We start from the raw sequence: 17,341 nt of genomic DNA, 5'->3' as shown, positions 1-17,341 counted from the left end.
ACGTGAACATGTATGTCCTGTTCACTGATGACTGAAGCATAAACAATTCTCTCTCTCTCTTTTAACAAAAAAATCTGATATTACATAAAGGTCTGCATCGCAATCCCAGCTACCACCAGCAGAGAGCTTTCTCGCAGTAAAATTATGACAGTAAAATGATGACAAAACACAGAAAATGAATCACAGAATATGGCATAACACTTTTTTGGTGCAACAAAGTCCAAAAGTCACCTCAACTCAACTGATACATGCATCATGTCATGATGTTCAGTCTGTATGCATAGCAAAAGCACAGCCTCTTGTCTGTTGGCTGCAGACTTCATTCTGACAAAGAGTTCATTCTGATTGAGCATCTATAGGATGTGCTGGACCAACAAGTCTGATCCATGGAGGCCCCACCTCACAACTTACAGGACTTAAAGGATCTGCTGCTAACATCTTGGTGCCAGATACCACAGGACACCTTCAGAGGTCTTGTGAAGTCCATGCCTCAACGGGTCAGAGCTGGCAGCACGAGGGGGACCTTCACGATATTAGGCAGGTGGTTTTAATGTTGTGGCTGTTCGGTGTATGCATATATACTGTACTGTATATGAGCCATATATGAATTTTACTTGATACATTTTAATGACAACAAAACATTTAGCAGCTTTGGATGAAGAGAACTTTAAATGTTGTATTGTTGTTTAACGCAGTGTATCCCAACCTTTTTTCTGCCATGGCACACTAGTGTGCTGCGGCACAGTGGTTGGGAAACACTGGTTTAACGCATATTTCCATGTTTTTACAAATTATTTTGATATCAAACTATAATTGGCAGTCCCCCTACACTTCCTGCTGCAAAGGAGTCACCTGGTGGTGTAAAAAAAGCCAGACTACAGTTTGCAAGTGCACATGGGGACAAAGATCTTACTTTTTAGAGAAATTTCCTCTGGTCTGATGAAACAAAAATTTAACTGTTTTGCCATAATGACCATCATTATGTTTGGAGGAAAAAGGGTGAGGCTTGCAAGCCGAAGAACACCATCCTAACCGTGAAGAATGGGGGTGGCAGTATCATGTTGTTGGGATGCTTTGCTGCAGGAGGGACTGGTGCACTTCACAAAATAGATGGCATCATGAGGAAGGAAAATTATGTGGATATATTGAAGCAACATCTCAAGACATCAGCCAGGAAGTTAAAGTTCGGTCGCAAATGGGTCTTCCAAATGGACAATGACCCCAAGCATACCTCCAAAGTTGTGGCAAAATGGCTTAAGGACAACAAAGTCAAGGTATTGGAGTGGCCATCACAAAGCCCTGACCTCAATCCGATAGAAAATTTGTGGGCAGAACTGAAAAAGCGTGTGTGAGCAAGGAGGCCTACAAACCTGACTCAGTTACACCAGTTCTGTCTGGAGGAATTGGCAAAATTCCAGCAACTTATTGTGAGAAGCTTGTGGAAGACTACCCAAAATGTTTGACCTAAGTTAAACAATTCAAAGGCAATGCTACCAAATACTAACAAAGTGTATGTAAACTTCTGACCCACTGGGAATGTGATGAAAGAAATAAAAGCTGAAATAAATAATTCTCTCTACCATTATTCTAACATTTCACATTCTTAAAATAAAGTAATGATCCTAACTGATCTAAGACAGGGAATGTTTTCTACAGTTATATGTCAGGAATTGTGAAAAACTGAGTTTAAATGTATTTGGCTAAGGTGTACGTAAACTTCAGACTTCAACTGTCATTGTGAATGTAGTGGTGAGAGGGGGTTGTACAGTATGTTACAACCAGATCCCATAATGCATTTTTTCCAAATGATACAGGAGCAGCGAGTGAAAGGCAAATCACAACTCATTACATGTGAGTCACCACCTGAAGGCATTTCTGAGAGTGGGAGACAGCGGCTCGACTCAATTTGTTGAGACTGATTAAATGTTCCTGTCCCTCACATTTAACCAACCAAACCAACCATCCCCTAATGCAAACCCATAGGAGGCTGTTCATAACAAAACAGACTGGCCACAGTGAAGTCTTCATTTGAGGCCACACATCACGGTACAGTATGGTGTATTCTAAGATCCTTCCTTGCTCACTGGATGTTTTTTTCTTTTTCGCACCATTCTGAGTAAATTCTAGAGACTTTTGTGCATGGAAATCCAAGGAGATCAGCAGTTACAGAAATACTCAAACCAGCCCAGCTGGCACCAACAATCATGACACAGTCTAAATCACTGAGATCACATTTTTCCCCATTCTGATGGTTGATCCTAACCCGTATCTGATGATTTTATGAACTGCACTGCTGCCACATGATTGGCTGATTAGATAATTGCAAGAATAAGGTGTACAGGTGCTTCTAATTAATTGCTTGGTGAGTGTATCTAGTAAACAATAACCATTAACTATAGAGAAACTCTTTCAAATATGTCTGATTTCCTGTCTAATCTGACTGTATCAGTGTCTCATGCAACAGGTCTGCAGAGAGATGCATGTGTTGTAGCCTATCAGATATCTGATGAATGACAAAGCTCACCGATGGGGATAGAGGAGATTTGTGTGTAAACATCCAGCATTCGATTGCCGTCCACATCCACCAGGTAGTTCCCCCTGCTCTCCTCATAGTTACAGAAGAAATGAATCGCTCCAACATTCTGCACAGAGAGAGAGAGAGAGAGAGAGAGAGAAAAGTGTTTAGTGTTACCTACAGTGATTAAGGTGATTTGTGATCCAGGAAAAATGTGCCATCAGCACACCTTGATTTTCTGGCAGAGCTTTAGATTAGTGAATGGCTATAGGGGAATTCTCAAGTTCTCACATCCAGTTATTAGCATAGTGAGGTCATGATCATCTTAAAAATGTATTCAGTTAACATCTCAGTTTCTTTGTTGGAGAAGACTGGTTGACATCACAAGTCTTTTGAAGATCAAGGTTTTGAAGTTTATTAAGCAATTACGCTCTAATACCGCAGCAGTATTAATGATAACTGATGGAGTAAAGAGCCATTCAAAGAGGATGATTCTTTTTTGAAAAACAGCTAAAGGAGTGCAGTGCAATGGAACAGAATGCAGGGGTCCTGAGATGCATTTTTCAAAGCCTAAAAAGGAACATTTCAACCAACAATGAAAATTCTCAAAATTAATTTACTTACCCTCACAATTGCTCTAACCATATATGAGATTCTTTGTTCCACGGAACACAAAAAAAGAAATTTAGAAGAAATGTCCCTGTTCCTCTTTTCAATAAAATGGCAGTGGATGGTGACCTCACTTTCAAGTTTCAAAAAGCTTGCAATAGTCCTCGTGTGAATGCGCAAGGTGCAAGTGCGGGTCAGCGTCAAGCTTTTCTCAAGCTTTTCTCAATAATGTCACTGTAGAGAGTAAAGTCACTTCCACTATCAATATATTGAAAAAAGGTACTAAGACATTCTTCAAAATTTATTTTCAAAACTTCTCCGTAGGAGAGTCAAACAGGTTTGGAATAACATGTGACTACTTGATGAACAATTTAAAAAGGGCAGACAGAATGCAATCAAGCAGAATATGGCCTGTGGGATCAGCTACTGAAATACAATGTACTTCATCCTAACTATGCAGACGTTATTGTGCAGATATTTTTAAGCCTTTGCTTCATGTGACAGCGAGGCAGCTAACTAGGTTTTGAAACAGACCCTATGAATCCTTTAGTATGTTAAAACCTCTACTGTAAATCAGGTAAAGCAAAAATGTCCTGAGTTACACTGTGATCACTATAAAATGTTTGGAAGCAATGATTCTTTATCTAATGAAACTTGCTTTTCCATGGTATTTTCTGAACCTGATGCAGCATCTATTTTTAGCCCATCTGATTAACAAATTATGACTCGTCTTATGTCTGCTCTCATACGCCGGAGACAGACAGTGGCCAAGCGTCACACGCACAGGAGCCGTAGTGAAGCGAATCCGTTATATTAGCTCCATCGATGCCTGTCAGCTCCCATCTATGTGCTCATCCAAAGCAAAGCAACTAGTGAATGACTGTGACCGCTCTCAAGACACCAGTCCAGACAGCAAATAAATCACTGCCCGAAATGCATTAATCACTCAATAAACTGAAGACATCCAGGCAGGCTGAAATATGGCTCGACGTCACATCAGAAGTGGCGCTGTTGATCTAGGGCAGTCACAGTTTTTAGCCTTCCTGGCTTTAAAGTCAACACTGACAAAACTTACTTTCATAACGCATGTTCTTGGTGTTACTCTACACAATTCATCGGTGGACATTATTCCAAATAAATAAATAAATGTTTGTCTTTGTAATAAAAATGTAATTCCTTACATTTATTAATTTAACGATTGCAACAATATAATGCTTACATCCTTACAAACATTTTGTAGTGATCACAGTCTAAATTGATAGTTTAATGCATTAAAGTGGTCATATTCTACAAGTTTTTTTTTTTTTTTGAGTTTTAATATTTTCCCCCCTGAAGTTCACTTTTAATGTTAGTCAAGGTTTCTTGCACCAACATTAGTCCTTATTTAGTTTTTACATAGTCCACTCTCTTTCTGGTGCTGAGAATTAAACAGGCCATTTTTGTAACAGTACATTTAAGACTTCAATAATTAAAGTAAATGACCTTTGCTCCAGCTCTAAAAGGACTTTTCGCTGACAGCACAAAACTCTCTCAAACGGTGTCCTAACCAGAAGCAATTGACAAGTTTCCAAAGACAAATTATTCATTCATCCACACTGAAAGCAAAAATGCTGCTTGATGTGATACAATCACAGCCAATCATAACATGTTTGATGTTTAATAAAGTTATGTGGAGAGGGATTTTGGACAAATTTGATTTTGCTAAAACAGAAATCAAACAGCCACCAAAATGTCCGGTCACTCATCACTTGTAGATTTGCATGGAAGAGACTTTATTGTTTCACGTTGACTCTCACATAGTTATAAGCTTTGCATGCCATTGGTTCTTGAGTAAAAGTGACTCATTATATTTTATATATTAAAATCATTATGGAATCGCAAACCAAGAGAACTGAACCTCATGTGATCGGCACTAGCTGCCAAATAATTGCCTGAGAGAGACTGTACAGAGTCTTTCAAAACCTCTGATTACATAACACAAGTTAAGCTACAGCTATTTGCGCAGTTTTCAGGCACAGTAAACAGAGCAATGCATGGGTGATTGAGAGAAGGCCAAAGTTCATTCCCTGTTTATCTTACCTGAATCTCTCCGAGTTGTCTCGTCAGCTCCTGTTAAAATGAGAAAAAAAAAAATTCTATTAGTCATTCTGCTTGGAAGTGTTTTCAAAAGTTTTTTCTGTCAAATCCACCACAGTCATGGGCACAGAATTGATCAAATCTGCCTAAAGTAGACCAATTGAAACCAATAATGCAAAACATGACATTTAACAGTTTCAATCCTCTCTTGAAAAGGCCATTTTCCCTACAGAGCTAGACGTATCAGAAGAAAATCTGATGATAAATCTGATGGTAAAAAGAGCAAAATGTTGAAACAGAACCTGGGACTTTGGACCTGGCATGGGAGTCTTCATGGAAGGGGCGTCATATTCAAACTCTGACACAGTCTTTGTGGCAGTTTTGCTGACATATCTGCAACCTAATAAAACAAAAACAGAATAAAAGCAAATATGTAGACAAGATAATACATTTTACATCCCTTCATTAGTTTTCTTCATTCATCAGTTTGCTGTATATTTTACACCTAAAAGAAATTAACCATATGAGCTGCAGTTTTTCATATTTGAAAAGCAGCAAACAAAATACCTTGTTAACCTTTAACATTCAACATTTTAATGCTAAGTTTAATGCTAAGGGCCAGAGAGGGTGGAAGACTTAAAACTAAATTACAACTGTTTTAAGTGCAAGAAACCTTGTTAAATGCGAAAAACAATTTTGTAACCCACCATGGTATGCCTTTAAAGGGATAGTTCACCCAAAAATGAAAATTCCCTCATCATTTAATCTCCCTCATGCCATCCCAGATGTGTCTGGCTTTCTTTCTTATGCTGAACACAAAGAAGAATATTTCAGTGAACATAAGTAAAAAAAAAAAAAAAAAAGACTTAAATATTGATCTGTTTCTCACCCACACCTATCATATCGCTTCTGAAGATATAGAAGTAACCACTGGAGTTTTATGGATTACCTTTATGCTGTCTTTATGTACTTTTTGGAGCTTAAAAGTTTTGGACCCAGTTGACTTGCATTGTATGGACCTACAGAGCTGAAATATTCTTCTAAAAATCTTCATTTGTGTTCAGCAGAAGAAAGAAAGTCATACACATCTGGGATGGCATGAGGGTGAGTACATGATGAGAGAATTTTCATTTTTGGGTGAACTATCCCTTTAAGCCATGTTGGAATAGTAGTACCCTCGTGTACATCAGGCTGTTAGAGACTACACGGTTACAAACAGGGAACATTATTTCACATTACTCAGCTACTGATTAATGAAGCAGGATGGCAGAGTCAGTGTGACTGGCCACACACACTTTTTAACGAATGCACAATTCAAGCCACAACCAGACAGAACCAGATCCCAGTAGCTCAATCACATGGTTAAGCAACTTTGAACTGTGGCCCTCTCAACATTCATCTCAATACACACATTGTTATCTCTCAAAAGAAAGTGCTTCACTTCCTAAACTGTGAGTGGAATTGAATCACTTTGATAAATTCTCTGTGACACCTACGACTCTTACACTTTTTGAGTGTAACTCGAAGTTTGAAAGCATTGAAATTCTCTCTGTCCTCTATACGGCAGGAAATTACAGTCTTTTAAAAAAAATGCAAAAAATTCAGTCATCATCTACACACCCTCATGTCATTCCTAATCCCCTCTCTGACCACTCTTTGCCATAAAATGAACGTGATTAATGACTGATGCTAGAAATATTCACCATAAATTTAGCATAAATGTGGTCCATATGACTTGTGTGCTACATTCCATGTCTTTGGAAGGCATACAATAGCTTTGTGTGAAGAACGGACCGATATTGAATTTTTTTTTTTCACTGAAAACATTCACCTTAGCTTTCCTTGGCATGTTCATGAGAGAAGTAGCAATGTCCGATATGTGAATAAATTGCTGTTTTAAGGTTCTTTTTTTTAATGAACTGGCTGATTCAGTACATAAACCCAGATTCATTTATGAATCAGACTGTTCCATTTCTCATGTTCAACTCACTGACTCAATTAACTGCTTGCAGTGGTAAAGAGCTCACTGGAGTGGAAGATTATCAGTGAATAACGACTTAAATTCCAGTCTGTTCCTTGTACTAAGCTATTGAATATAGCTGAATATAGGCCACAAGTCGCTTTTTTGTCATTTTGGAACTTAAAAGAACCAGTCCTCATTTACTTTCATTATATGGAAAAGAGTGGCCAGGATATTCCTCAAAAATAGTGTTCAATGGAAGAAAAAATGTTCTATATCTGAGGATATAATGACAGAATTTAAATTTCTGGTTGAACCTTCCTTTAAAAGCCTGTATAACTTCCCTGTCAGAAAGAACACACAGAATTGTAATGTAATGTAAACTTCCATAGACCCTCAAAAAGAGTTGTAGTTGTCGCAAAGAAATCATTAGGGTGAGTAAATGGTGACAGAACTTACATTTCTGGGTGAACTACTCTTTTACGACAAGGGGGTATTATAGTCCTTGACCTCTCTGTGTAGTATTTTACCTGGAGTGGCAAGACGCAGATTCTGCTGAAGGGAGACGGCCAGCTGGCGAGTCAAGAGTGTGGAAGCCATGTGTAGTAGACAGAGGAAGAGAGAGATAGACAGCACACAACACCGCCTTTCACTTTACCTGAGGAAAGTCAAAGAAAGAGAAATGATTGCAGGGGGAGCAAAAACAGATTATGGAAAGGTCAAAGTCCTTCAAGGTTCTGGAGGTTAATACGATTTACATTTGAAGGTCTGAGGGGAACTGATATTCACAATCTTACATTTATTAAAGAGGAAATATCATGGAAAGTAGAATTTTCCTTGCTCCTTTAAAATGAATTGCACATTGTCGATGTAGCATTGCATGTCATTCTGAAGACCTTTTTAACAACTATATAAAGTGACTAAGTACACATGCATGGTTAATCCAGATACAGTACAAGGAAAAATATAAGAGGTAAAAAGTACATTTCTCAGTTGTTTCCAAGTCTTCACTACATTATTGTCAGATATACTGTATTACAATAATACTGATTTGATGCTGACAGGTTTTGGTTGAAAAGCAGATCTGTAATTAAAATTAAATTACCAATACAGTTTATTTTTTTTATCTAGGCCTTACTTTGTGATAATGTTTGGTTTCATATGGCTTATTACAGCTAAAGATCCAAGAACAATAAGTGTGTGCTCCTTCTGTTTAACCCCAATGTTGGTTATTTAAGGACCATTAAGTTCATTAGGACTTTATTACCTCCAGAAGAACACGGTCTGCGCATGCGCTCTCTGTGGGTCCAAGGTTTAAAACCCAAATAATTTGGCCTCCATAAGGTGACTGTGGCAGCGGGGGCGTGGTCAAGCATCTCTCCGGAGAGAGAAAGCGGTAAGGGCGCTTACACCTGAGCTAAATTATGTCTAACACCTGTCTCTAATTTCAGTGAGCACGGGGAGAGCGGCATAAATAGAGCCACACCGCAAGTAGACGAGAGAGAGACTGGACACGACAGAGCCGAGCCAGAGCAAGGATTGTTAGTGAAAGTTTATTTGTGAAATCAGTGTGTGATAGGATTTAGCTTAGTGCTTAAAAGGAAAACTGGAAAGTGGTGTGGTGAAGAGGAAAAATAAAGCCTCACCTTAAGAAGGAAAACTGCTTCTCGCCTCATCTTTTACAGTGACGTTTAGTCAAAACGCACCCACTTCACATACACTTATGAAGGATTTTTATGAAATCCCTAAAGAAGAAACGAATGGGAAAAATACTTCTAGAACCAAGATGGTTGAAAAAGTGGGCGGGCACTGTTGCACACTATAAAACTTGTGCTTTTGGGTATGAAATTATTACTAGATTTGCCACAGTTTGCCAGGTTAGTGACATCAAACCTTTAAAAAACAAAAAATCTTCTTTGTTTTCTTTGTTATGTCTATGAAATAGTCTGTATTTATGTTTTTGTGCTGTACAGTACTTGGATTGTCTACTTTTTTATAACTTTTTTCAACACCAGTCTTTTATTATGGTATGGTATATCTCAGATAACCCTGTCCCCAAAGTGCACGTAATGATAAAATCAACTGTGATTGATCACTTTGCATGTCAGTCAGATGGCTCTTCCTGTCTAAGTGGGTTCTTGGCCAGTTAAAGCATGACCAACTTCACCGCAACATGGAACCCCCTAATGATGAACAGAGTTAACTATGTTGGTTCTCTGAGGTTAGCCAATCATAAGTTAAGTAATTTACTTGGCCTAAAAGTCTTAAATGTACAGTAGAAGAAACAGTCTTTTCTAAAATGTAGCCCAAGTATCATAAGAGGTTGGAAAATGGAAATTACAACAGTTTCTGGTGCAAGAATTTTTAAACTTAGAAGTGGACTTCTTGTGGGAAAGAAAAACAAAATGCAGTATATGGCTTTTTAAAGCCTCTATAAGAAAAAATACAATAAAATTTGATCGGACAAGAGGAGGGAGCAAATCGTACAGGCTGTAATATGACAGGTCTTGGAGCTGGCTTCAGTGCCACAGACAGTTCCCTTGTGCCTGAGCAGCAGGTTCAGCCATGCACATCAATTCTGTCCCACTCCAGTAGCCTTGACAGTTGGCCCTCACACCAGATAATTAAAACACAGGTAAATAGTGTTAATTACAACATGGCTTAGACACTTATCAGCTCTCTGATTTTTTCTTTTTTACTGTGGAACCATGACATGCGTTTCTTGGGACACCCAGACTACGGACGAAGAGTCTTGTGAGGACACAGCTGGGGGCAGCAGACGAGTAACTAACGCTGTTACTTTAAGAACTGCGAAAACCTTCCCACTTGGCACATGGTTCAGGGATCCGAGCACACAGAGAAACACTTTGGCGCCAAGATTAATTGGGACGAATAGTCTTGCCTAAGGGAAAGACTTGTGCCCAAGGGAGTCTTGACACATCTTCAGCTAATATAAAGCATGAGCATTTGCTTAAGGATGGAACAGCACGGTGAGGCTATATAGTTATTTTTTTTTTGTTGCAGTATTATTGTTCCTCGAGTACATTAAACAGAGTAATTCGCCAGTTGGCCGGTAACTTTATAAGGGACAGCAAAATGATATAGTCTACTTAAATCGAACTGCAAGAATGAAAATCTGACCCAGGCTGATATATGTTGCTTGAACAATTCAAATCTACATCTTATTTTAGAGAAAATATCGGTCACGACTCACACATCTTCAATCAACTTTTTTCTAAGTGGCAGAATTTCATCTAGAATGTTTAAGTTTATTTTCTCAAAAACGAATGGAATCAGGAACATGAATATTCCTCGCATTAAGCCACCAAAACAAAAATATGAGGAACAATGTGTATGCGTTTTTGTGACAGATACGGTTTCTCGCAAATATGCAAAGAAAACAAAAACAGCTAAATAATTCCATTATCATAGAAACCAAAATTATCTTGAATAAAAACAATGCAAAATAAAATTTCATGGCCAGTAATAAATATTTATAGTTGGTCAAATTTTTCAATTCACCCACTGTTGACAAGTGTGGTATAAAGTTCACTTTGTACCCTGGGCGTACATTTTCATCACAGTCTGGACAGTGGAAACCTGTGCTGTTCTGATAATCAGTATTCCTGCTCTATTTGAAAGGGAGTAAGTTGTGTGTGTTTGCTTGTCGAAAGGAATCAATTTAGATGGGAGAACTGGCCGTTCGCTGGATGGTGGAGAGAACCCACAGCATCTTTATTTGTGCACAAGAGTGGAGAAATATAAAATGCATCTCTCTTCTGCTCTGGATCTGAGAATGCTTATGCAATCGAGGTGGCACAGGCAAGAAAAGTCCGGACGCTGCTGTCTCTCAGAAGCTCCCCATCCAGACGCCTCCCCTTCATCGACTGGATAGAACTGGTTCTGGCAAAATATATGTTACACAAGCCCGTTGTCATGTGCCTGTGAGGATGTTGCTAGCAAAATGGGTTAAACTAGTTTAAAGGCTGGGGGGCAACAACTTGACAGATGGAGCTGAATTTTCATTCTCTTGTGGAAGGGGCTAATTCTATTTCGTGAACATTGGAGGAAAAATGTGGATAAATCTTTTAAATGATTTATTGTCGAAGCAATATGTGACAGCTTCATAACCAAGTGTAAAAAGATTTTATTTTCCTGCAGCACAATTCAGCTGTATCGCTGCCCCACTTCTGAACCGACAGCGTAAAACACATGGCACGAACAGTGTCTGATTCCCAAACGAATGACTCTTACGAGCAGGTTCTTTTTAGTTAAATAAAATCATACAGAGTTACCACTGAAGTGTGGTTTCTGAACATACGACGCTTACGAGATGCCTCTTTTTAGTGAATCAAAAACATGTACAGTATACAGTGGTTGGAGTCAGAGTGGTTACTGATCATTTATTCTTACTGACGCTCAAGCTAACTTCGTCATGTCCAACTCGAAATGTTAAGAGGAATGGGAATCAGAACTGGAATCGTTAAATTCCTTACAATTCCCAAACCTAATTTTGAATATCTTTTCATTTAATTTTAAGTGTTTTTGAAGTATTGTTTTAAAAAGTCAAATTTCAGCATTTTTTGCTTTATTGTTTGCTATCACTATATTATGTAGGGTACAACGGGGCTAAAGGCACACCTTTAAGGTCACAAAGTGTATCCAGATGGAAAAAACACATTTCTATTTATTGAATATTGATGGAGCTACATAATTTGTTTGAAAATAATAATAATAATAATGATAATAATAACAGAAGGTTGTTTTGACAAGGTGGGAAGGGAGCCTCCAGGAGGGTTATGGTGAAATTGTGTAAATATAAGAACAATAGTTATAATACTTTTGAGACAGCAAGATGCTTTTTTGAGTAACAAATTATGATAATGCTTATTCAAAATAACTACTTCAGAAATGGGTGTACCATTTCCTGTTAATTTCAATCATATTTGACATTTCATTACATCTCAAGTACTCTGTAAACAAATGAATCTCCATTGTGATTGGATCAGTCAATGTGAGCCCACTTCATAACAAATCTATTCCCTCCACTAAAAAACAACAACAATGTGTTTTATGGGGGCATTTAGCCCCTGCAACAGGGGGGCTTTTTACCCCAAATATTATCCTTTCACTTATTGGACAGTTATTGAAATACGTTTGATTGAATTACCTTGAACAAAACTGAAGTATTTTGTCTCAAATTAAATGTGATAATTTTCAGGGATTCTCATTAGTTACATAAATTTGCAACGTTTTAAAAATGATTAAATATTAGATCAAATTACTTTGGAATTATATTATGGATCAGGAATATTTTGCAGTGCATAGTGACAAACAGGTTTTTAGGTGGTAGTTTTTGCTGATGTTTAGTGTTCTAGGAGAATATAATCAAAAGTGCCTTTTACCCTGGGGGGCTTTTAGCCTTGTTGTACCCTACTTATCAGCAAAATACTGTCACACTGCTCTCTAGGTGTTTAAAAGCCCATATCAATTGATCACTAATGTAATGTATACTAATTTTTAGCATCAAAACCTACAGACACGCTTTCCTCACACATTCCACCACCACATCTCTTTCTCTCACAACTCCCGCTGTTACCAAACTCCAGCGCAGCTAATCAATATTCATCAGGTGTCTCTGCATGGTCAGTGTACTGGGGGTCCGTTTCAAAGCCAACAATAGCAGCCTGTGCTGGATTACACAACACAGATCATCCACCAAGCTTTATACTCCTCTTCCTCACAGCTCAGAGTGTGAACTAAAGCCAGCAGTCCACGAGAGCAATAAGCAACAGTACCAACTGCATTCTCCCACAGCGAAAGCCAATTCCAGTCAGTGTTATGGAACATAGCCCTGGGAGCAGCCTCTCTCCATAAAGGAGCTGGATAACATCAAAATAAGTATGCTACAATACATGATAGAGTCTACACAATACTCTGTATGAACAAGCACATTTGCAAACTCCATAGAAATGACCAACGTGTGTACTGTATTCTGAATGCATCATTTAACTTTAATTGATCTTCTTTCTTGTGTGGAACACAAAAGGAGGTGTTAGGCAGAGTAGAAAGAAAGTCATATGGGTTTAGAACGAAATGAGGGTGAGTAAATGATGACATAATTTTCCTTTTTAGGTTATATTTATCCCTTTAAGATTTTGAGGTAAATTTTGGGTAATACTTTTTGAAAATCTTAATCATAAAAATACCATTATCAGATTACATGCAATCAGATATCAGCAGTGAAGGGTATCCTGTATGTGCACAGTTCATTGTGCATAATGCTCATCCATGAATCCTGTTCAAGCCACTGAGAGCCTATTGGTAAACTTCATTACATCAATTCCCTTTGCATGATTTAAAAAGCCTATTAGGTCATGCAGAAGTGAAGAATATTTGCTGCACTAGCTCAGACAAATACCATGGAAGGTTCAAACAACTATTAACCCAAAAGACTTTTGCGTTCCACTATTCTGTTTCAGTAAAAAAGATAATCTAGGAGACTCAAAGTTGAATGCCTAACTCTACACTGTATATGAAAGAACAAGAACACTAAATGGAGAGATCAATATTATATCAGATGTTGACAATTTAAGTCAGTCAAAATCTGAGGGGTTGAGCATTGGCATTGAGGGCTTTTAATCAGTCTCCGTGGCAACGGAAAAGGAAAAAGAGGACAGAACACACATTCAGAGGGAGAGAAGAGGTAAAACCTCTCCAAACTGATAAATACTACCAGACTGTTGCCAAGGGAATCAACGAAGAAACACAATTGTACTACTGGCTGTCTTTTCTGCCTGGATGATAGATCAATCACTGTAGGGAAAGAGTGGTGGTATTAAAAGGATTAATCTTAGCTACAAAGCAACTGGCGACTTTTTAATGAAGTCAATAGACACCTCAAGAAATGCATGGCTGAACGGGCATTTAGATTCTATATTTTGCAAAGCATGCATGCACAAATATTCTTACGTATTATGGGGACAGTTCACCCCAAAATGAAAATTTTATCATCATTTACTCACCATCTTGTTTTAAAGCTGAATGACTTTTTTTCTTCTGTGGAACACAAAAGTTAGCCTCATTCACCATTCACTGTCAATGGAAGCAAATGGTGACTGAGACTGTCATTCTGCATAACATCTCCTTTTGTCTTTCATGGAAGAAAGAATGTCATAGTGATCTGAAGCAATATTATGATGAGTAAATGATGACAGAATTTTAATTTTTTGGGTGAACTATCCCTTTATACACAAACAAATCAAGAAAATTGAGCAAAAATTCTATATGAACAACCAATGCATGAAAAGTACAGACAAATCAAAATCTTGCATGGCAAAAGATGTGTCATTCTGAATGTCCCTCCAACAAACACTGAGTATTCCAAAAAAAAAAAAAAACCATCCTCCATAGTCAAATGTATATTCAATATCCACTTTGCACAATAAAAGTAGGATTAATCTTCCTTTAGCTCTATTGAATGTGCACATCAAGGTCATTATTGCATGAGAGCAAACAAGTCTAAGATTACCTCTAGCCTGCTATAGGATGACAGAGCATAAATCAAGTGCAGCGGAGAAGGTGAACTATATTTCACATGGATGTTTAGCAAACAAAACAAACTCAAAAGCAGAAATTCAAGACCAATGTGTAGCATAGTGTGACAAGTGTAAACATATGATGAGGGCCGTAGCAAAGTATTCTGAGCCCCCTGACTGTATATTGCTCTGGGCCCCTTTCCTATTAAAAAATACAGTTTAGAATTTGTTGTGGGACCCTTCTGGACCTGAGGGCCCCTAGAATCATTTCCACCTTTCAACCCTATAGCTACGGCCCTGCATATGATGACCAACAAATGGTTAAATGAGTTTAAAATAAGCTTACTGAAACGTATTGGCCTTGAGAGTTTCACAGAAAATTAGTTCACTGATTTCTGAGATGTCATTGGGTTCAGTTGTATAAGTAGATGATGAAACTGGAGTGAAAGCATCTAATTGAAATTGTCAACAGGCTGCAATTATTACACAAAATGTTTCACCGGTACCAAAACTTCCTTAGTAATCTTCGTATTTTATTTGTACATTACATAAAAAAAGAACAGTGACCATTGCAATTAAGAAACTCAGGAAAATAAATAAAAATCTAAACTATATAAAACAAGATATATAGTTTATAATATTTTAAAAATAAACCCTCTATAGATATATCATTTATGTTCAATAATGTAATATATATATATATATATATGTAATTATATATATTAACCCCCTTTGGTTAAATTGGAACACTTAAACTTAATCAATATAAGTTTTCTATTTATTTTTAATTGTGAAGATTTTTTTTTTCTTTTTTTTTTTTTTGTCACAGGGCAACATTGTACCATTATGAAACAAAATTTAAACAATGTGGAAGAAGAAATCACAACTTTACAATAATGCGGAAACCGGGCTGTGCACCTCCTTTTTGTCAATATCAATATAATTATCTACATAATACATCATCATCATCATAATAATAATGCATATATTCAAAAAGTAAATAAACAAAAAGGCATAGCCTAATTCATAGCTGTAATGCAAAAATATTCAGATAATTCTTACTCTGTTTCTTACAAATGCAATGTAATATAACTACTGTATTCAAAATACATCTTTAAAAATGACAGGAACATTTCATAAAGTTTCACTTATTATAGGGGAATATATGGCACTGCAGTACAGAAGCACACCTGCTGAAATAGCAGTCATATTGGGTGCAACAGTATTGTATGACCATTTTTTCATTTAAGTTCTATTAGTTCATACAGCATCCTCCCTTCTGGATTAAGAAAGAACTCATGAACTGGGTGATTTTTTTTTTAATTTTATTTTTTTATTTTTTGAGGGTTAAATTAAAAAAAAAAAAAAAATGCTCAATCAGAAAGAAAAATAAAAGTCATCTCAGTAATCTTTTTAACTACCCTACAGTTTTACTGAAGTCTTCTCACCATACACTTGTGTGCAGTCAAATGCAAGCGTACCCTGGCAAAATGTACCAGTTTCCATTAAAACACAATGTTTACAATAGTTACTACAGTAAAACTGGGGTATAAGCAACCACTGTCAAAAAACACAGTGAAACAAAACGCTTCTTAAACTTAAAGGAGATCCCATTACAATGTATTATAGTTTGCATTTGCAGCAATAAAACTGTTTAATCAGTGATTCAACTCAAGGTTGTAAAAAGTCGTACAAGTTGAGAAGCAAAACGCCAGGGGGCTGACAACCTCAGGTCATGGACTGAGGTTCCACTCCGCCAAAAAAAAAAAAAAAATAAAAAAATAAAAAGCAAAGGATTACTCCATTACGATGTCATAAAATGAATGCATTTAAAGGACAGATGACAAATGTTGCTTTTATCAGTATCGGTCTTGGAGCAGAGGCAATAACAGATGAAAACTTGATGTACACAAAGCAGCTGGTTGGACCGAGACAAGTATCCGGTTCCGACTGGACCTAACCTGTCAAACGGTTCTGAACGAGTCGTATGGAGCGAATCGAACTGATGTAGCAGGCCATTTCTACTCGACTCGCACTGCTGCAGTGTTTCATAAGAACCGCGTCCGTTACAAAACACGATTGCTGATGCAATAATTCACACCAAGACATTCCTGCAGCAGTGTCCCTATATATTTAGTGCATTATAAACTTATGGTAATTAATTACCAAAACAGGCGCATCGCACGCTCATTCTCTGAGGTTGATGCTCTGCAGCGTCTCTTCCGTTAGACGCTAGCCGCTGCTATAATAACATTCAAAGACATGAAAAGACTCACCTTTGTGGCTTTTCGCTGAACAGGAGGTTGAATCTCTCAGGTTTCTGGTGTAAGGGCGAGAGAGCACGAGAAACGCGCAAGAGTGAGGAATGCAGGCGGACTTTAAAACATCATTTGAAGTCTGGTCTTTTTCCAAAAAGGAGGGTTTTACTGTGGGATCCGCCGACTCCAGCCAATAGAGAGAGACACGTAAAGCGACCGGAAATACAGTGGAGCACAGCTGTGTGCGTCAACAATTCATATTTGTCACATTGTAACCAATGCGCCAGTCAGAGTGGAGAAACTAGTCCGTTGCGTGTACTTTATGAAAACACTTTTGCATATTTGGGTGTGGGAAATTAATGCAAAGGTAAATAATTTGCACACT

At 37.6% G+C, this 17,341-nt stretch overlaps 2 protein-coding genes across 2 annotated transcripts in view; one reads left to right on the top strand and one right to left on the bottom strand.

Moving 5' to 3' along the window:
* The window catches only part of LOC127450097 (4-aminobutyrate aminotransferase, mitochondrial-like), a 32,836-nt gene extending 15,683 nt beyond the window's left edge, over window positions 1-17,153 (bottom strand). The window contains exons 1-5 of the mRNA XM_051713867.1: window positions 16,975-17,153; window positions 7,691-7,818; window positions 5,503-5,600; window positions 5,204-5,233; window positions 2,525-2,642 (exon numbers count right to left, since the gene is read on the bottom strand). Coding sequence (XP_051569827.1) covers window positions 2,525-2,642; window positions 5,204-5,233; window positions 5,503-5,600; window positions 7,691-7,760 — 316 coding nt within the window. The 5' untranslated portion in view covers window positions 7,761-7,818; window positions 16,975-17,153. The remainder of the gene's footprint in view (window positions 1-2,524; window positions 2,643-5,203; window positions 5,234-5,502; window positions 5,601-7,690; window positions 7,819-16,974) is intronic.
* LOC127450113 (N-alpha-acetyltransferase 60) overlaps window positions 1-17,341 on the top strand; it is a 436,968-nt gene that overhangs the window by 62,681 nt on the left and 356,946 nt on the right. The window lies entirely within an intron of this gene.

Source organism: Myxocyprinus asiaticus, chromosome 13 (genome assembly GCF_019703515.2).
Source record: "Myxocyprinus asiaticus isolate MX2 ecotype Aquarium Trade chromosome 13, UBuf_Myxa_2, whole genome shotgun sequence".
NCBI classification, from domain to species: Eukaryota; Metazoa; Chordata; class Actinopteri; order Cypriniformes; family Catostomidae; genus Myxocyprinus; species Myxocyprinus asiaticus.
The sequence above is the reverse complement of the archived record's forward strand: the minus strand, read 5'-3'. Positions and strand labels throughout refer to the sequence as shown.